Here is a 19,608-nt window from a genome sequence, read left to right on the forward strand (position 1 = left end):
CCGAAGTCTGTCTTGTGGGTTTTTTATTCTTCGAAAAATCATGGCCGAGTCATGGAGATACATGAGTTACTTATCTATCTTCTATCATTGGTGACACTCACCAAGACACTACGGCATATGAGTCCACTGCCAGACTGTCGAAAGATACGCCGGGCTTTTCGCAAATAGCATGATACCTTCTGGCTGTGGATTCCAATCGGAACATACAGAGTATTGTCCGCCGATCATTGTGCAAAAATCAAGCCGAGAGTTGTGCATGAACTGATATTTCTGACATTGTGAATGCCTTTGTAGAAAAGATACGTCTACAGCATTTCTGAAGCCATATAATTCTCAAAGTATGAACGCTTGGTCTGTACCGAAAATTGAGCCAAGTCCTCGAATTGCTCGTTTATGGTTTAAGAAATTGGTGAGAAACATCGCGCATGTATCTATCATTCGACTCCATTCCGAGTGGTTCTAGGTTCGATGCCCAATATCCTGTCTGCCTCGGGAGTCCCTGCGAGGGGGACATCTTTTCGCAAGGATACGGTGACAGGTGAGACACCTTCGTTGTGAGCTAAAGCAAATATAACGTCGACGTCTGTACAATACCATTCCGTCAATATCGGAGAATCGTATCTGAGAATGCTAAATTACCTTCGAGAGAGCGGCCGGAGGTCTCGGGAAAGAAGAAGTACACACATGGTACTATAAATGCGTTGAGCGCAGCGAACACTTCGCAACGGGGAGAAAGAGTCAGATTTGATATTGTCTCAGACCCATGCCAACCAACCTATGTAGGTTCTCCAGCTTATGTTGTTGAAGGAAGGCCCGGTTACCATCACCACAACGAAGTTGAATATCCAATTCGATGCTACTCCCTCGTGAGTATTCATGACCATTAAACTTGGTATCTCACACCTACCAGTTGACAACGACGTTGACTGTGCTCTTATTCTCAAGCCAGAGATTTCTGCAGGCTAATAAAGAGGTCGTTAGCACAAGGCCTTGGACAAGGATCTCATACTCACATACAACCAAGTCATTCCAAGCCATCCAAGTGAAAATATGTCCAAGTATATAAATATCAGCACGACACCCGCAGTGTTTGCTGCCTTATTAGCTATACTTCCCAGTACGCCTAGCAACAACATCACAATGCAAAGACCACTTGCCCCAAAGAGCATAAGTCGTCGTCGCCCCACTCGATCAATAAGAGCGATGGCGAGTAACGAGAATAAAAAGTATTGGGTTCCCATAGAGGCAGCGACTATGCGTGAATCGACATCAGATAGGCCTAAATTTTGAAATAAGATGGTCTAATGGGGTCTAGTTCTATCACAATAGTCTGAGGTATAAGAATAAGAATACTTACAGCGTAGCTATATTGCAGATTTTGTCAGTAACGATTTAGTAAACCAGTGGCGAGTAACGTACAATATCACCACGTTGATCCCTGTAATTTGTTGAAAACATTGGGACGTAAAGGCTAAAACTACTCTTCGCGCGTTTTGACTTCGACCTCCGCCGAAAAGTTCTTTGAGCGAAACATTATCCCCTCCCTTGTCAATTGCAGTCTTATGCTCCGAGATTTTGTGGTTTGTAGGTGGAGTTACCCGCCCTTCCTTCTCTACTGCTTCGCGAATTGCATGGAATGTGAGTTGAACACCAGGATCGGAAGGTGGCTTGTCTTCGAACGCTGATATAACGGCCATGGCTTCTGCCTCATGCCCGTGTTTCATCAACCTAGGTCCGTGTCAAAAGAGCGAAGGTGTAAATATTACTACTTATGACATACCACCTTGGCGACTCGGGGAGCTATATGATTTAACGCAAAGTGTTAGGGTGAACATGCAAATAGAATGACCTGACGTACAAAACCGATTGACACAACCATAATCAGGGCGAATACAATTTGGATTGATATCGGGACTCGCCATTGAGCGGACGAATTAGACTTTGAATACCTGCATCACGCTGGGGTGACTCCACTATGACAGGTGGTAAGACAAAAGGCTTACAAGGCAAGATCTAACCACTTTTCACATTGCAGTCAGTAGGTACCGCTTTAAAAGTAATGTTCAGTTTACTCACGTAGCTTTATTAGCAACTGGTGAGTATTCCTCCTGACTAATAATGAGGTACAAACTCACGAAATCGTAACACCGAAAGTAACGAGACTTCCTTGAAGCATGATGAAACCGCCCCGTTGTCCTGATGGAGAGCACTCCGCTTGGTATGTTGGTACCGTTGAAGTCTGCGAGTGTGGCCGTATCAGTTACCACAGCACAGGAATTATGTAAATGCACAGACATTCAAGCCATTACCCAATCCAGTGATAATACGAGCAACAACAAGTTGTGCATAGCTGTATGAAGCGGTCTGTAAGATGGCACCTATTATCATTATAGTCCCTCCCAGAGCAATAGTTTTCCGACGACCGAGGCGATCCCCAATCCATAAATTCGATAAGGCGCCAACCAGGCATCCAACTTCCTGGAAAGGTGTTACCGTGAATGAAAACCGGTCGAAAATAAAACTCACATAAATGGCCGCGACAAGACTCTGCAGCGTTGCATGGTTAGGATGACTCGCATCTACAACGACCTCTGGGAACATTTTCTCGAACTTAATTAATTTCATCTCAGTACTGCACTGAAAGGGGGAAAGTATACAACCTACCTGCCCAGCTGTAAGCAGAGCTGACATGACACCCTCATCGTACCTTCTGAAGTTGATGTATGCAAGTATTTAACGATAGAGAAAGGCTTACCCGAAGAGTGCAAAACCAGTCCCAGAAACGAAAGTCAAAGCAGCCTTCAACCAGAAACCTCGGAGTGATAGCGTCTTGCTTGCTACTTCTGCATCAAAATCTGAGGAAGTGTGTTCAATCGCGACTTCTCTGCCATCAATATGAAGCTTTTCGTCTATCGCTGAGTCGGGTTCGCGAGTAGGTTCGGATGCAGACTTCATTTCACCTCGATAGTGGCAAGGGACGCGAAGAACAGATATTAGCAAAGCACAGAAAAGTGAGTCTTCATGGTTTTTTGAGTGCGGAGGAAAGCTGACAACGAGAGATCACGTATGACTGTCTGGTGACACCCCGTGTACACCAAAAGAACGCAGATTAGACGCCTTAGAGGTCACGATACAGAATATTGCAAAAAATAGTTTGCTCGGATTCTCATTTGGATACCACGGAGTAATTGGAGCCAAGGTTTCGTAAGTAAGGTGTTACTGTTATGATAGGAACCTGACCTTTGTGATACTCAGCTCGTAGAGGAAATGCCAATGGAACGCCGTCAAGGTCCATGATGGAAGTTTTGGACGAATGCTCCGACAATCGCGTCACGATACCCAGTCAAGTTCGTAGTCCAGGCTGTCTTCACATCGCAGAATCCTTGAGCCTTCGTAAACTGTAAAGCTAGAGATAAGACGAAGATCAGACTTGAGAAAGTAGACCGTGGCTTCAAGTTATTGCCAGTGGTGTTCACGGTTTTACGCCGTCGCGGCTCCGTAAACGCCACCGTCACGATGGAGTTCAACTGATCTGGTCACTTGTAAGTATTAGCGTACTGTACAATCGTGAGTTGCGACCAGAAGAAAAAAAATGCGTAGATGATGAGTCTTTCGCCTCTCACATTGGCATTGTTCACAGATAAGAAATTTACTCTACGATCAATATATTCATAATTGGTAGCCATTCTTTTTTACGTATACTAATACGGGCATACACCAGTCAGTAAGTCGGTATCAGTATTTATATTGGAGATAGTGCCTTTGAGGTCGATGCTGAATCTGTGGGCATTATGCGCCCAGTCGTTTTGGCTTGCACATCTGTCAAAGCAAAATCCAGTGTGTGGGTTGGGTCCACCACATTACTGTGAAGAGTGGGACCTCTGAATGCCAGTGGAAGGGTGCTGCGGTTTGAATCTTCCCTGTACGCTGAACCTCTGATGAGGTCAATTTTGGTGCTTCGAAAGACATGACAGGCCATGGCATTGGTCAACATCACATTAGGAACGGTGAACATTGTGCGATAAGGCACGGAAACTGAGGGAACAAAGACCATAATGGTGGTCAATAGATTACCGCCCACAGTGATCCTGATCAAGGCCAAGTCTGAGTACCATTTACACAACAATGGATTGACAACTTGCTACTCACAAATAGTACAGTTGGCCATCTCGCAAGAGGGATTTTGAGAAGTTAGGAAGGTAGTGGCCAGATAGTGCCTTCCACCGACTTGTGGCATTATAATTGATATGGCTATTTGAGACGAGACACCATGAAATGGCAAGAAACACGAGCGTGTCGTGAACAAGAGGCATAATAACAGTAGCCCCAACGTAAGGCTCTATAACAGAGTTAATACAGTACTGAGTTGGGCCAATGGTGCTAGCCCGGACACCCTTGAGAAGAGTTAATGAACCTCCAAGAACTGCCAGCCACAAGGCAAAGAAAAACGAGATGATATAGTTGTTCCCAGTGAATATTGCACGAATGCGGAAGAAAAACAGTAATGATGTGGCAGGAACAGTGATGGGATATGAGACATTGATTGCTCCTTGATATATACTGCAGCGGCCCACAGGAGCAGCTATCGCAAACTATCAGCCTCAATAAAGTGTCAAAAATCTAGATACTGGCAATCAAAGATGGTGCTTATCAGAACGTAGAAGAGTGCTGCAATTCTGTTTGGAGTCAGAATAATAAGATAAGTATGTCTCGAGGTCCCACCATACCTGGAAATAAAATATACAATGGTAGGCAGACCAATCCTCTGTTTGAACAGAAGCTTATAGTCACTATTTATATTTGTAAGTATATCCCAAACCATGGCCTAACAGACGGTGAGAGATCAGAAAAGTCACAAAAGTGCTTGATCAACTGAGAGACTGACACCAGCTGCACCGACAAGAACATAACTTGAGGTTTGCTCCTGAAAAGCGAGGTCTGGTGGCAAAAAAGCCATTGGTGTATACGGATTAAGCAACTCTGTGACGTTGATACTGGACGGCATGAAGCTCGGTTGTTGAGGTGTTTCAAAAGTGTGATTTTTGGGAAAGTGGACTCCTACTGCGAAACGAGGTGAAAATTTTCACAGAAGGATTCAGGCTCTTTTGACATCAAATAAATAGATAGCTTATGATGGGTACCCACGCTGTAAACATCATGGTGTTCAGGTGAAGGCCTAGGCATATTCACAGCTCCCCGATACAGTTGCACTGCAATGTACACCGTTTTGTTGGCACGGTTTATCAAGAACAAGACTGCAATGCAGTAACTCGTCTCTGTGATCGGTGTCGATGATGAGAACTGTTGTTAGAAAACCACACACAAAAACAAACTAACACACAATCCTCCCAGATTCCACGGAACTTGTTTATGGGCTTTGTGTTACGCACAAAGTGCTTAACAAAGTCTGAGGGTTCGTCGGGTTTGTTCAAAGAGACTTATCCGAAGACAAGTTCGAGGATGTAATTCTGAATAGAGGGATTCCAACGGTTGTTGGTCTTCTTCCGTATGGAAGTCTGATCTTGGAAGTTCTAGCTTTGTAAGCTTGAACTGCGTAGAATCGTATTGGAGAATACTACTACTGTTACAAGCGTATTTATAGAGAAGTAAGTCGGCGATAGGAGTTACGTCCTATCTAGGGTAGGTCTGTCCGTTGAGGACTGAGTACTATACAAAGTAATAGAAATGCGAGAGGAGCGGAAGTGTACGTGAGGGATGTGAGTCATCGGTCCGATGGTATAACCGATGAGTAAAGAGAAATGAGTAGTCCGTAATATAGATAGACAAATCGTAACATTACCCCCTTACTTGCTTCAAATTTCACCGAAATTTGGTACCCTCGCCATCCATGTTGTAGCTGTCGTCGTAGCTGACATCTCCATGTAATCCCTCCATCAGAATCCTGTCTTCGTTTTCCCTACGAATAGGGCACCAATTGAAACTATGCCCTGGTGCGCGTCTATCGCAGTCGGGGCAGTAGTAAGCTTTGCAGTAATATGTACGATGATCACTCCAACCGCAGTTTTGACAGTAAGGAGCGTTGTCGCGAACACCTTGGTGGTACTTTTGTCGGGTATTGGACGAGGTGTCGGATTTGGGAGTGGGGGGATTGTCATCTCCCAGGTTGTACGTTCCCGCGTACAATTGGTCGATCATGTCGGCGTCATCTACGTTGATTGGATTGGAAGGGGAGCCGGTCTCAGGCCTGTGCGTTACACCAGGCGGACTGTCTTTCGGACTCTTCGACGTATGAGATTGCCGATTCGATGGAGTTCTGACGGCGGGGATCTGGAGTATCACTTCTTGTCGGCCTAGTCGGGCTCCTCGTCGTTTCGTCAGGCGACGGGTTTGGGCGTTTGGTACCGGTCGAGGCAGAGGTGACTGCGGTGGTAGTGGTTCTGGGTTCGACCCAGTGGAACGGGGACTGGAGGGGTTCGACCCTTGTGAGGTCGGGCTGGTTGGGACGGTGGGAATGTATTTTTCCGCTAACTGGGTGGGCGGAGGTTGTGGGGTAGCGGTGGGGTAGGTGAGCTCCGGGGTAACACTGATCTGATCTGGGTGTAATGGGGACCGGCGGGACAAACCGGGTGGAGGAGTACTCGTATAGCCGTCTCGCTCTATCCGCGTGCGCGCTTCGGTTAGCAAGATCTTCCCGCCTAATTCCAAATATGCCTTTGCCGCGTCCGTCTGCCCACTCAAGGAGTTCATCCTCAAGCGTCGTTCCAAAGATTCCAAAACTAACTTTTCCATCCGGAGTGCCCGACAGATACTCGAGTCCTGATTGTTGTGCCGCGAATGCTCGTTTTCCAACGAATGTAGTGAGCCTATGGCTTTTAGGAGTTCGTCAGCCACGAGGTCTATGTTAAGGAAGGTATATAGGGAAGAAAGAGCGTGGTACGCATCGGGATAGCGTTTTTCTGTTTCACGAAATAGATAGACGTGGGCGTTTTTGGCTGACATTAATTCTATGGCGTCAGAGACGTCAGCCTGGTTGTGTCGTTGCCCTCGGGCAAAGGACACTCGTTTGTCGGCTAGCATGTTGGCTTCGCCGGGTACAGAGTAGGTGGTGATGGGGAAGCCGGTAGAGTGAGAAGTAGACATGTTGTGTGTTTTGAGAGACAGAGGATTGGTGGTGGTGGGGGTGGTTGTCTCTTCAACGCAGTTTGTGATCTCTCTTATAGGCTTCCAGTATCTCCGCAGCATTGGTCAGGTGTTCTTCTGGTTCCCATGAGTTTTCAGAATGAGGGTAATGGCACTATTTGATCAGGTAACGGCGTCCGCGTTTCCAGGGTTTGTGTCTAAGAATACTTTCTACTTCGTATTCTTCTTCTTCGTTGATAAGGTCAGGTGGTGGTTGGATAAAGTTCGGTCTGTGAGTGTCGGTTTCGGTATACGGGGTTAAGAGGGATGCGTGGAAAACGTTGTGTATCCTCCAATGGGGAGGTAACGATAATCGGTAGTTTACCGGAGAGATCTTTTCTTGGATGCGGAAAGGTCCGATGCGTTTCATGTTGAACTTCTTGTGTTCGGTGGCTTTTTCCCGCAGGTTGGTGTTTTCTAACCACACCTTTTGTCCTTCTGAGAATCTGGTGAACTTTCCGTTCGTTCGTTTCATCATCTTGCTTCTCGTTAGTTCGTGTGCTTTTAGAGCGTTCTCTCTTGCCCTAAGTAGTTCGGATAATCGTTTTTCTACTGACGGGATGTTTGTGGATCGGTGTTTAGTCGGGATTCCTCGGGGTTCGTATCCCATGAGGAGGTAGAATGGCGATTGGTTATTCGTGGAGTGTGGCCGTTGGTTGTGGCAGAATTCGGCCGTCGTAAGGTATTTTGCCCAACTGTGTGGTTGATTCTGGCAAAAGATGCGGAGGTAGATCTCTAGTTCTTGATTGGATCGTTCTGTTTGTCCGTCAGTCTGTGGATGGTATGCCGTGGAGAGTGCAGTTTCGATGTTTAGGAGTTTGTGGAGTTCTTTTGATACTTCAGAGGCGAATTGTGGGCCTGTGTTGGATATGATTTTGTCGTGTAGTCCAAACCGTTTGAAGACAGAGTCATGGAAGATTTGTGCAGTTTTGAGTGCGTCGATGGTTTTGTGGCAAGGTGAGAGGATTACCCCCTTACTAAGTCCTTGGTCTACCACGACCATTATACTGTCATACCCTATAGACTCGGGTAAGTCTGTAATGAAATCCACCGAGAGATACTTCATCGGTTCACTGGTCTTCGGTGTTTGATTCGGGATCAACGGTACCGTGGTCGGATGCGTGTTTACTTTGGCTTGCTGGCAAGTTGCGCATCCTTTCACGTATACAAATTCCGGTTTCATGTTGATTACATGATCATATTCCCGTCGCTTGGGGAGTCTTTTCGATTTCTTCTTGTCAAAGACGTCTGAATAGCCCTTATATTCATCTGGGAGGATATGTTTTTCTTTTCTTTCTCCGTGTATTTGCGCGTGTTCCATTGCCGAGTTGACTTTTAACCGGATCGTGGTTCGAGGATAGGGTGTGCGGTCGGATACGTATCTGTGAATGGTTTCGTACTCGTCCTCGTCTACTGTGGTTGTCCTGATTTTTGTTTCCGTGGTAGTTTGGTTTGTCCTGATTGAGTGTTTGTCTGAGTACGGTAATTCTTTGTCTTTCCAGTTAATGACCGGGTTGACTTTTTGCAACCAGGGGAAGCCTAGCAATACGTCTTCTCTGTCCAGTCCAGTTAATAGAAACTTCGTAAACCTGTTTTGTCCTCCTGCGTCTATTCTCTGATAGGTGCAATGCGTAATTTTTCCGTTTTTGTTCGTGGTTCCATCAACGTTTTTACATGTTATAGGGATCGGGAGTTTTCGGAGGGGGAGTCGGTTTTTAATGGCGAATTTTGTGTCCATGAAGTCGTCCGTAGCTCCTGAATCTATCAGGGCTTTGGTTCCGATGGTTTTCTGTTTTAACGAGCAATCAATTCGTAAAGAGTTGGCATTGATCGTTGCTATTGTTACAGTTGCCATTTTCGACGGTACTAACATCGGGGTAGTCCGTCGTTTCAAAAACCCTCGTCTTCTAATTCTTTCATCGCCTCAGCTCTTTGGTCTTCTCCCAACTCCTTCCACATCCTCATGATGTTTTGGACCTTGTCTTCTTCTACCACTGTCTTGACGTCATCTTCAGTTTCGGTTTGACGTACCTTTCTTTTGGGAGTCTTTCCTTTGTTCCTGCAATTCCTCCCGATGTGTCCTTTTTCGTTGCATATGAAGCACCTTCCTTCCTTCCTCCTGGTTTCTTCTTCGTCTTTGGTCAGCCTTTTCACGCTGGTGGATGGTCCACTTTTGCGATTTTTGTCGTACTGTCTTTCTTTGTTTCTGGTCCCCCACGTTCCTTCCGAGATGGCGTTTGCACTGATCCAGTTGGCATCTAGGTTGGCCACCGTGTTCATCCAGTCTTCAATGGTGACCAGTTCCTTTCCGGTGAGTGCTCCGCGGAGGAGGGGGGGTCGGATTGCTTTTTGATAAACCATGATCATGGCTTTGTTGTTGATGCCGCTTTTCCCGGCATCTAGCATAAACCTCGAGTTGAATGCCACTGCATTTTCTCCTGGTTCCATCCTCATTTTCATCAAGGCGGCCGAAGCCGTTCCTTTGACATTTGCTGTTCTGAAACTGGCTGTGAATGTTTTCATAAATTCTGCCCATGTGGGGTAGGCGTTCTTGTCTTTGTATTCGGTCATCTTGGCTTCACTCCATGAGGCGGCGGTTCCGTCCTTCATGTAGCTGAGAGCTACGTACACCTTTTTCTTGTCCGAGGTATAAATGGTGTCGTTGATGTCAAAGTGTAAGTCAGTGGACGATATCCATCTTTGGGCCTTGTCTGGAGTCCCATCAAAGTCGTCGATTTTCCCAATCATAGTGGGTTTGGGTGTCGTAGCGTTTGACATGGTGTAGGTAGGTGGGGTAGGAGATGGGTTGGGTGCGGTGGGGAGTATCTGTGGTGTGGGAAGGTGTATTGGTTCACCTTCTGCTGCGTATTCTTCGAAGTCGTCTTCGTTGTAGATGTTTTCTGTGGTTACTGGAGGATCGTGTTGTGTTCTGGGGATTAGTTGTGGATGACTTTCCGCGTAGAACTGTAGCCAACATGTTCTGGCTTCGTAGAATGCGTCTGCCTGTTCTCTGGTGTGGAGTCGGGTGATGTCTGGTTGAGGGAAGGGGGGTGGTGCTGCTATCCTTCCTTGTCTGGACGATGTCGGGGGTGTTGCTGTCTGTGTCTGTAAATCGTCTGAGCTTCTTCCTGCTCTCTGAGATCTGGTTCTTGGTCGTTGCGACGTATTGTCGGCTTTTTCTTCCCAAACCTAAATAGGTGGGACTTCTGGTATGGAATACGATTCTTTTGTTACGCACAAAGTGCTTAACAAAGTCTGAGGGTTCGTCGGGTTTGTTCAAAGAGACTTATCCGAAGACAAGTTCGAGGATGTAATTCTGAATAGAGGGATTCCAATGGTTGTTGGTCTTCTTCCGTATGGAAGTCTGATCTTGGAAGTTCTAGCTTTGTAAGCGTGAACTGCGTAGAATCGTATTGGAGAATACTACTACTGTTACAAGCGTATTTATAGAGAAGTAAGTCGGCGATAGGAGTTACGTCCTATCTAGGGTAGGTCTGTCCGTTGAGGACTGAGTACTATACAAGGTAATAGAAATGCGAGAGGAGCGGAAGTGTATGTGAGGGATGTGAGTCATCGGTCCGATGGTATAACCGATGAGTAAAGAGAAATGAGTAGTCCGTAATATAGATAGACAAATCGTAACACTTTGCCTCCTAGAACAGTGGGTGCTCTGGTTGTTCATGGGGTGGTATATATGAGGATCCTTCAAAGTAAAACCCAGTGGTGTATGAGTGTGGGTTTTGAGGAGGAGGGATAGTTGAACTTATAGAAAGATAGGGGGTTTGTGACGAGTATAGACGAGCACTACCTTGCTAATCGTAGCACAAGGTAGGTTTGAGAACGACAATATGATAAGGTTCCCAGTGATAGCAGGCTCCTGACGCACAAACTGTAGTGCTCAGAAGGACTCTAATCGAAGGGGATGACAATCACTTTCAAAAAGTGACGAGTGACGATGACAGCAGTTAACAGTGGTAGAAGTGGGAAGTGTTGTGACCACACTGGATCACAAGTAGTAGAGTAGTGAACTTGAGAGTAGAGAAGAAGTCTGGATTGGATTTCTTGTTCCTTCTTTTACAAGGTAAAATACAGGGGTTTATATAGTAAAAGAAAAGTAGGCTATGCACAGTATAGCTGTGCAAAAAGAATGAGAAAGAATATGAAGGAAGGAATGTACGCTGATGAATCCTGCGTAGGTAGTACAGGATAAGATTGTCAAAAAAAGGAAAAGAAAGGGATAGAAGAATAAATGCTGTGAGTAATGTCACAGGTTTGTACAGCCATAAAGTAAAGTCCAATAGCAAAAAGAGAGCAGGAAAATCATGATGTCATGGGAAGATGCAGTAAAAAAAGGGCAAGGCAAAACACTATCAGTATCAACACAGTTCCTTTATTATCAGTCAGACATTCTAAAAAAATATGTGTCCATAAAAATGATTCAAAAATCAAAAATAATCGCACTGTAAATGAATGTTCTGCTGAAGAAAAAGAAACTGGAGCCACCGGTCCACCACCTAGTCCAAATCCGACAGTTCCATGGCCTTACCAATGGACTGGTTGTGTTGGACCACCTGATCAAATGAGGGAGGGAGAGGAGTAGTTCCAATTTGGAACAAGTGAGTCCCAGGCAGCGTGTGGTAGGTGTAGCTGTAGCAAAGACGATGGACAAAAGATAAGTGTACCCAAGTGAATGGGACAGCAATGAACATGGGCGACGCAAGGGGATGAACCTTCTCCAGCTCAAAAACTACCCACCCATGCTCCAACCAGGCAAGACGAGCGACCGATGTTTTGATAGTATATGATGGTAGATCGACGTCATGAAGATGGACCTGTTGCCCTATTTGAACCGGCCGCCGGGGCTTTGCTGATATCAGCAGTGGCACGTGGTAGTCAACGGATCGGCGACGGAAGCGGATAGGAAGTGGTGACATCAGAAATGGTGGGGGTGCAAATAAAATGAGGAGGAGGAGGGTGGAGGTGACGGAAAAGTGGATTAGAATGGGGATCCAGAAACGACTGTCAGGTGAGAATAAAAAGGAGAGGAAGGGGCCCATGGTGGGGCTAGGCAAAGGAAGGGGAGTAAGGGAAACGACAAAAGCGAGGGCGCAATGCAATGTGTAGCCAGTGGCGACGCGAAAATTTGCCGAAATGCCGAGACGCGGAAAGTACCGAATGGAAAAGCAAAGGTGAGCGTGACTGGATTGCCTAATAGAGGTGGTGCTGATCAGCCACAAGTTCAAAACAGGCAATATTAATTACTATTCCACGTGGCACTGTGCCTGTGTGGCGCAAAGGCGAGTCTTTTTGAATATTCGCTTTGTTATTGACACCTGTCCATGCTACCAATCAACTTTGGTGCATGACATCGGTAACTTCCTCGCCGTTCTGTTCTCTGACTGCGTGAATTTGCGGTTCAATGTGGGATGTCATTGGACATCGGCTTCATCTCGTCTGACGCCGTTCTGTTCCCTAACTGCGTGAGTTTGCGGTTTGATGTAGGATGTCATTGGACGTCGGCTTCATCTTGCCTGACGTCGTTCTGTTCGCTGACCACGTGAGTTTGCGGTTCGGTGTGGGATGTCATTGAATGTCGGTTTTCATCTCGTCTGACGTCCCGACTTAAGGAAAGGAAAATTGGCACAGACGTGCAGTAATTCGCCAGACTTTTCCCAGTCCGCAATTTCCCGATCCAGAAACCCCGCACTTGTCTGAGTCTAATGAAAAGTTGAACTTCATGATGAACGCATAGGGCCGCCTACTATCAGTACTGCCTACAACGTTTGCTTATCATCTTAGCTTGTACCTTTTAGTCTTGAATCACGTCGTGCATTCAGTAATTTCTTACTATTCTTGTCCTCAGTTCCAGAGGGATTTCGAAAACATCCTCATTGTCCATCTAGAACTTGAAGAGTCCCCACTATGCATAATGCATATAGTGTGGATAGGTGTGCAGTCTGCTTCGGTCACATCTATTTACGTTTTTTTTTTGTCAGAAAGGACTCATAGAACAAGCTTTCAGAATAAGGCGTAGCTAGAGTGCCTAACTTTTCATTAATAGCGTATCACCTGGCGTTAACGTCCTGGAAATTTGAAAAAAAAACCCCTTAGATAACCTATTGGTACTTATCTTTCTCAGTTATCAAGACCTGTGACCTTCTCACTTATTCCGTGACTAAAGATATCTTCGTATGTTTTTAAGCAAAACATCCGCTTGTAGTAACATATCCACAAGAATATCTGTGTTATCTTTGCGGAACCGCAAGTTGTGCCTTATCAAGCGTCATTATGAGTACGTCTGTATCAAGTCGGTACCACCAACCTTGCGACTAGCTCATAATCGTTTTAATGGCCAGCTCTGAAGGAGCACAAGTCCTCTCCCTGGCCATTGGCTATGTTGTTGTCCTTGGAATCGGTTTTTTTTTTGCTGTGATTATGATGGCCCTTTCCACTCTGCAGCACCGCTACACCAGCTACAAACTCGCGACACCCGAAGAATTTAATACTGCTTCCCGTGCCGTCAAACCTGGCTTGATAGCATCCGGAATCATTTCTGCTTGGACCTGGGCAGCAACGCTGCTGCAGAGCTCGACAGTGACATATGAGTATGGCATCTCAGGGGGCTATTTCTACGCAGCAGGAGCAACGCTTCAAATCTTCTTGATGGCCATTCTTGCTGTACGAGTAAAGATGATTGCGCCTTATTGCCATACCTACCTCGAGATTGTTCATGCTCGTTATGGGAATCTAGCCCATTTTGTCTTTGCATCGTTTGCTTTAACTACAAACCTCATCGCGTCAAGTATGCTACTTGTGGGTGGGAGCGCCGTCGTCAATGCCTTCACTGGAATGAATATTTACGAAGCCAATTTTCTTATCCCTCTTGGGGTGGTCGCCTATGTAGTTCTTGGCGGTCTTCGGGCGACATTTCTTTGTAAGTGTTTACTCTTACACTTTTAAAAGTAATTTAATTGTCTCATAGGTGATTATACACACACCTGCATTCTTATGATCGTCATCTTTTATTTTTTCTTCTACACGTACACAGAGGCGCATTTAGTCGGTGGCCTAGACGGCATGTATGAACTTCTCCAGCGTGCCAGTGTAGATCGGCCAGTGGCAGGAAACCAGAATGGCTCCTTCTTAACAATGAAATCTAACTGTGAGCATCTTCCCTTTCCCACCGAAAGATGGATAATTTCATCCTTCTAGATGGTCTTGTATTCATGATTATCCAGATCACTAGCTCATTCGGCAATTGTATGTTAGACCAAGTAAGTGTTGAATGCATTATATTCTTGAATATCAATATCAAAATTGTGCCAGGGATACTGGCAACGCGCCATAGCGTCCAAGGCTGAAACAGCTGTACGTGCGTATTTGATGGGTGGCATTGCTTGGTTTGCTGTACCCATGACTTTCTCCACGAGCATGGGGTTGGCCGCCGTAGCCTTAACGAACAGTGAGCAGTAATGTATATGACGAATTCAGACAGTAAATGATACCACACAAAGGTCCGACTTTCCCATATCCTGGCGGTCTTTCCACTGCCCAGATCAACGCTGGACTTGCTGCTCCTGCCGGAGTAGTCAGTTTACTTGGTAAAGAAGGTGCAGTTGCTATGGTCAGTGTGGTTCTTATTCGCATGCAATATCTGAATGTAATAGTGATTGTAGTTGATCCTCCTGTTCATGGCAGTGACCTCTGCAGCATCCTCCGAAATGATAGCGACATCATCCATCCTGACGTTTGACATCTACCAAATCCATTTCAAGCCGGACGTACGCATACATTTCACTTGCTTGAGCCAGCCAATATAACAACTCGTTTACTAGGCATCCCCTGAGTCTCTGATACGAATCTCGCATATCATGGTGTGTGTTTGGGCCATAGTTATGTCATGCACCGCTTGCCTATGGAACGGCATCGGCCTTTCGCTTAACTGGCTCTTCCTGTTCATCGGCACCATCACCACAGGTGCTGTAGGCCCCGTAGTTCTAACTGTTATATGGCGAAAACAGACTTGCGCTGCAGCAGTTAGTGGAGCCCTGGGTGGTCTCAGCATTGGTCTGTCATGCTGGCTTCTTGTTGCTAAGATGTATTTTGGCGCTTTGACCATAGAAACGACTGGTCTGTGCCGTTTTTTGTTGTCGTGATCATGCAATCACTCATTAGATGGATTTTGGCAGGTGAACCATACTCGATGCTAGCGGGAAATTTAGGCTCGTTTTGTTCGGGACCGATCATTTCAATCGTCGTGACGCTGTTCAAGCCAGACAATAGATTCAATTGGTCAGAAACTCGAAAAATTAATCCCGGAGGTCGCACATTGGCTCGAGGGGTTATGTCGGACACTCTCACTTTACACCATGTTAATGGCATCCCGTCCCCTACACATCATGATCAAGACTCTGAAAGAAAAGAACAGGTACCTGCTGAAACTCAAACCTTGCCTGTCAGCGATGAGGCATCGGAGAGTACTGAGTTAGAGGATTATGCTGTACTCGAAGGTTCCTTGAAAGTAGCCATTTTGGCTGCCCTCACTATGTCCTTCATCATCATTTTCGTGAGTTAAGTTTGCTGTTCCTTGAGAAATCTAATTGGCTCTTTTCTTCCATAGCTAATTCCCATCCCGATGTTCCTGTCGCGCTACATTTTTTCCCTCTATTTTTTCAAAGCCTGGGTCATTATATCTGTAGTATGGCTCTTTCTCGCCGCCAGCATCACCTCTATTCTCCCTCTTTGGGAAAGCCGAAAAGCAATGGTAGACATCTGTAAAGGGCTCATCAAAGACATCGTGGGTCATAAGAACGAGAGAAAGAATATGAATATTCCTTGAGACAAGGTCACGATAACAAAAATGTACAGTATATTGCTGTGATAAACTAGAAATAAGAACTATGCTGTTTGGTCCTTCTCATTAATCGAATGGTACGGGTCGAATTCCAGGGCCTGTAAGCCTGGTCCCAGGCTGACCCTTCTCCTGCTCCGCCCTAGCTGCAGCGAACGCACTTGGTACCGGTATACCACAACAATCGCCCCATCCGCTTTTAGCCTCCAGTTCGGAGTGGGCGTGTGCATGCCCCCAGTGGGGGTCTTCAGGATTGATGGCGTTAAATACATTTGAGGGTCCATCGTATGGAAGAATAGAACCAAAAAGGAAATGCTGGATTACAGGCAGCTTGCCCAGTACTTCAGCCAAATACATCTTGATCATGCCCGAGTTTACTTTTTCCCAAGTCTTCACCTGGTAAGAATTAATTGGCTGATTGAGGGATATCATGTAGCCTACACTCACCGCTGAGATATCATCTAACATGGGAGAGTGCCATCGCAACGATGCTGTTTTGATCTGAAATAAAAACAGTCAGTGCGAGGAAACAACTTTTATAAAATTCCATAAAAGCTGCCAACCGAGTTGATAAATTTGATACAAGAGAAGTACATATAATTCTTCGACAACTCGTCAACAATCTCCGCATCATGTATGGCTTTCGGCCTAACGAACTTGTGCCCTAAAGGAGGAGGATGTACTTAATTATCAGGGTAATGACCTTGTAAACTCTGCCTACCTCGAAGTTGAGCTGAGCCGAACAAGAAGGGCAGGAAGTGATAGTCATCCAGGCCCCAGACCCCATGTGAGCCGGCAGGTTCAAGCCAATAAGTGGACTGGAGAATCCTCATTATCTCCAGATATCTGCAACGTAACATAATTTTAGTCCAATCCGATGACTTTCTGCTATATCGCTTACCTCCAAAATACTTTGATTACAAGTGCAATGTGATCCCTTTCCTCGACAACTTTGAGACGTTCAAGACAAATCCTATAACAGCGTGTCAGTAAACACGTAAGAGATAGCTCGATATTGCGAGATATACAGCCAACACAGAAAGTTCAGCTCCATGCCACTGCCATAGTCGATGCGGGTGCGATTTCCCCATGCTTCGATAAGATAACCGGATACTTCTGGGATGTCTTGGCTGGGAAGGTTTGGCAAGTTTTCGTGCATTGAAGGGGCTAACTACCAGATGCATTTACTTCAGTTATGCTGCGAATCGAGCATATTAGAAGGCATACATCCTGTACTTTGTCGTAGAAAGTCCTAAACGCAGGATTGCCGAATCTCGAGGCCTTATTCTCGACAGGGGGCGTGTCATTGGCTATTTTCTCGATCTGATCCAGTAAATGTATCACTGCTTTTACACCCTGCTCTTCCGAAACCAATCAATTCACAACGGAAGTGTCAATTGTGAACGATCAGCGACAGAAACCGGTGAACAACGCACAGGAGATTCTGAGCACTGATCAGTGAGCTTTGCGCCTACGACAGCCTCATTGAGTGTTTCTATGTAAGAAACGATAGCTTTGTGCGTGTCTGAGGACTGGAATGCTGCTAGTTGGTTTGGGACTAATATGTGCTTTCGAAGGACATGTGTAGATTCTCCTTGGTTCTGTAGTACTTGATCCCTATTTGAAGTATCGGTACCTTCAGCATTGAGTGACATCTCGAGGTTCTTTTGTTTTTGTTTCAGTTCTGGTGTGAGATTGAGGATAACCTGTAGAATTTATGTTGTAGCTTTAACTTGTAGGGGCTTTCCCAAGGACCAGACCGAACTGCGCTCATTATTCAATTGATTGGTAAACCCTAACCCCGACCTCTGTCGTATTCCCCACCGTGGCTGCTACCTTTTGAAATTTCAAAGATTTTAGTAGACAATACTACAGCTACAGCCAACGCCCATGCCAACCTCAGCGGACGTACTCAGGGTATCGCTAGAAGCCCACAATGATACGTTCGAGGCTTTATTGCGCCTGATCCCCCCCCAGTATTACCTCGTCAAGGATGGAGCGAACGACCAGGTGCGCATAGTCCGACTGTTTCCCTTCATTTTTGTTGAGAATGACCTCCCACAACTATTTTCAACGATTAGGTTCAGTCCAAGTACCACCAACACAGCAGAAAACAAAAGGCACCTAAGCAAGCTATCAAGGAAGCCTCGAAGAAGGCCAAACGCGATAAAGTATGCCTCTATTGTCTATCAGTCTCTACTCATTATACTTGCGATATCCTTCTCATAAATCGTTTTTTAAAGCTTGATCCAGCAAACAACAAATCTATCGTTGATATCCAGAACGAAGAGGCCGCAAAACAATCGAGTACCGCCAAAGGCAAACGCAAAGCACCTGAGCCAGAATCCGACGAAGATGAAGAAGAATCCGACGACGACCGTGGGGCTTCTTCTGATGGAATGCAAGTCGACGCTACTATCGACACCGATGAAGAAGGCACACCTGCCGGCACTGAAGACACCATCGTCCCAATGCCCACATCTGGTGGTATAACGTCGCTCAGGGAGAAACTCCACGCACGAATCGCTGAGCTGCGCCGTGGTGGTCCACGAAAAGAGGGCGAAGAGGCTGGGGATAGGGACGAATTGTTAGAGGAGCGGCGGCGACAGCGTGCAGCACTGCGTGAGCGACGCAGAAAGGAGACAAAAGAGCGGATTCGTTTGGAAGCTGAAAAGAAGGGCAAAGGCAAAAATAAAGATAAGGACAAGCGCGATCATGGCCCTTCGACAAAGGTATCCACATCGTATTTTTTTCTCTTATCTGACACGAACTGACTTCTCTCTGCTACTTAGACCCAGCTTATTGTTCCAGATCCAACTGCAGGACAAGGTTCATCCCATGGCCCGCATTCAAACTTGACAAATATCGCTTTCTCCTCTCTTGCGGGATCATCGACCAGCAAGAAGGCCCAGCAGTTAAAAGTATCCTCCAATCCTACTCAGGCACTGGAACAGCTGGCAGCTCGTAAAGAAAAACTTGCCGCTCTACCCGAAGAGAAGCGCAAAATGATCGAAGAAAAGGACAAATGGGCCAAGGCTGAGGCAAGGTTGGAGGGCGTAAAGGTAAAAGACGACGAAGGTCGACTGAAAAAGGCAGCTAAGAGGAAGGATAAGGAAAAAGTGAAGAGTAAGAAAGGCTGGTTAGTAATTTCAAGTCCAATCCTTATCTTCCACTGCTTATCTCTTTTTGATAGGGATGAGAGGAAGGAACAGCTTTCGGCTTCTATGGCTGCGAAACAAAAGAAGAGAGCGGATAATATTGCTACCCGTCACGAGCGAAGGAATGACAAGAAGAAAGGCGTCGGAAAGTCGAAGGGCAAAGCAAGACCTGGGTTTGAAGGTAAATCATTTGGGAAGGGTAAAGGCAAAAGTGCGGGTAAAGGCAAATAGTGCCATATTCCGTAGTATTGACCTTCGTTTACCTTCTCCTTGGAATATCATGCTTTATAAAACTGCGTGGCTCCCAGATCTGTAGTGCTCATATTCTGACCGGCATTAAACAAGTGTCACAGGCTAAGACCGTAACTTTGAATTTGAGTACTACACCAATCCTACACTACCATCTATGTATACCAGCAGCTGAGAAAGCTCAGTCTGTATTTGCCTTCTGTGGGCTAT

General features: G+C 45.9%; 6 protein-coding genes across 6 annotated transcripts; all 6 read right to left on the minus strand.

The window, feature by feature from the left end:
* Positions 1 to 434: 434 nt before the first annotated feature.
* SERLADRAFT_386418 (uncharacterized protein) lies at positions 435 to 2,955 on the minus strand (the record flags this gene model as incomplete). The annotated part of the gene is made up of 13 exons (XM_007317100.1): positions 435 to 583; positions 640 to 717; positions 776 to 856; positions 908 to 962; positions 1,014 to 1,301; positions 1,416 to 1,728; positions 1,781 to 1,800; positions 1,859 to 1,949; positions 2,136 to 2,239; positions 2,296 to 2,478; positions 2,527 to 2,610; positions 2,665 to 2,707; positions 2,756 to 2,955. 13 exons carry the CDS (start codon positions 2,953 to 2,955, stop codon positions 435 to 437), a joined length of 1,689 nt encoding a protein of 562 aa, XP_007317162.1.
* Positions 2,956 to 3,703: 748 nt separating this feature from the next.
* On the minus strand, positions 3,704 to 5,024 carry SERLADRAFT_448100 (uncharacterized protein; the record flags this gene model as incomplete). The annotated part of the gene is made up of 5 exons (XM_007317101.1): positions 3,704 to 4,088; positions 4,150 to 4,582; positions 4,633 to 4,676; positions 4,728 to 4,825; positions 4,886 to 5,024. The coding sequence occupies 5 exons, from the start codon at positions 5,003 to 5,005 to the stop codon at positions 3,743 to 3,745; spliced, it is 1,041 nt and encodes a 346-aa protein (XP_007317163.1).
* A 1,430-nt stretch (positions 5,025 to 6,454) lies between these two features.
* Positions 6,455 to 6,842, minus strand: SERLADRAFT_386423 (uncharacterized protein; the record flags this gene model as incomplete). The annotated part of the gene is made up of 1 exon (XM_007317102.1): positions 6,455 to 6,842. A coding segment is annotated over one exon (265 nt), but the record flags the coding sequence as incomplete, so codon positions are not given.
* A 2,188-nt stretch (positions 6,843 to 9,030) lies between these two features.
* On the minus strand, positions 9,031 to 13,039 carry SERLADRAFT_436816 (uncharacterized protein; the record flags this gene model as incomplete). Its single annotated transcript, XM_007317103.1, has 2 exons — positions 9,031 to 10,329; positions 12,989 to 13,039. The coding sequence occupies 2 exons, from the start codon at positions 13,037 to 13,039 to the stop codon at positions 9,031 to 9,033; spliced, it is 1,350 nt and encodes a 449-aa protein (XP_007317165.1).
* A 1,097-nt stretch (positions 13,040 to 14,136) lies between these two features.
* On the minus strand, positions 14,137 to 14,866 carry SERLADRAFT_386424 (uncharacterized protein; the record flags this gene model as incomplete). Its single annotated transcript, XM_007317104.1, has 5 exons — positions 14,137 to 14,302; positions 14,349 to 14,414; positions 14,467 to 14,602; positions 14,655 to 14,764; positions 14,817 to 14,866. Coding segments are annotated over 4 exons (329 nt in total), but the record flags the coding sequence as incomplete, so codon positions are not given.
* Positions 14,841 to 17,740, minus strand: SERLADRAFT_464714 (uncharacterized protein; the record flags this gene model as incomplete). Its single annotated transcript, XM_007317105.1, has 11 exons — positions 14,841 to 14,921; positions 14,976 to 15,270; positions 15,330 to 15,706; positions 15,761 to 16,387; positions 16,439 to 16,492; positions 16,555 to 16,655; positions 16,713 to 16,837; positions 16,893 to 16,964; positions 17,020 to 17,162; positions 17,219 to 17,347; positions 17,428 to 17,740. 8 exons carry the CDS (start codon positions 17,644 to 17,646, stop codon positions 16,061 to 16,063), a joined length of 1,170 nt encoding a protein of 389 aa, XP_007317167.1.
* Between the last annotated feature and the right edge of the window lie 1,868 nt (positions 17,741 to 19,608).

This window comes from Serpula lacrymans (genome assembly GCF_000218685.1).
Source record: "Serpula lacrymans var. lacrymans S7.9 unplaced genomic scaffold SERLAscaffold_5, whole genome shotgun sequence".
Classification (NCBI taxonomy): domain Eukaryota; kingdom Fungi; phylum Basidiomycota; class Agaricomycetes; order Boletales; family Serpulaceae; genus Serpula; species Serpula lacrymans.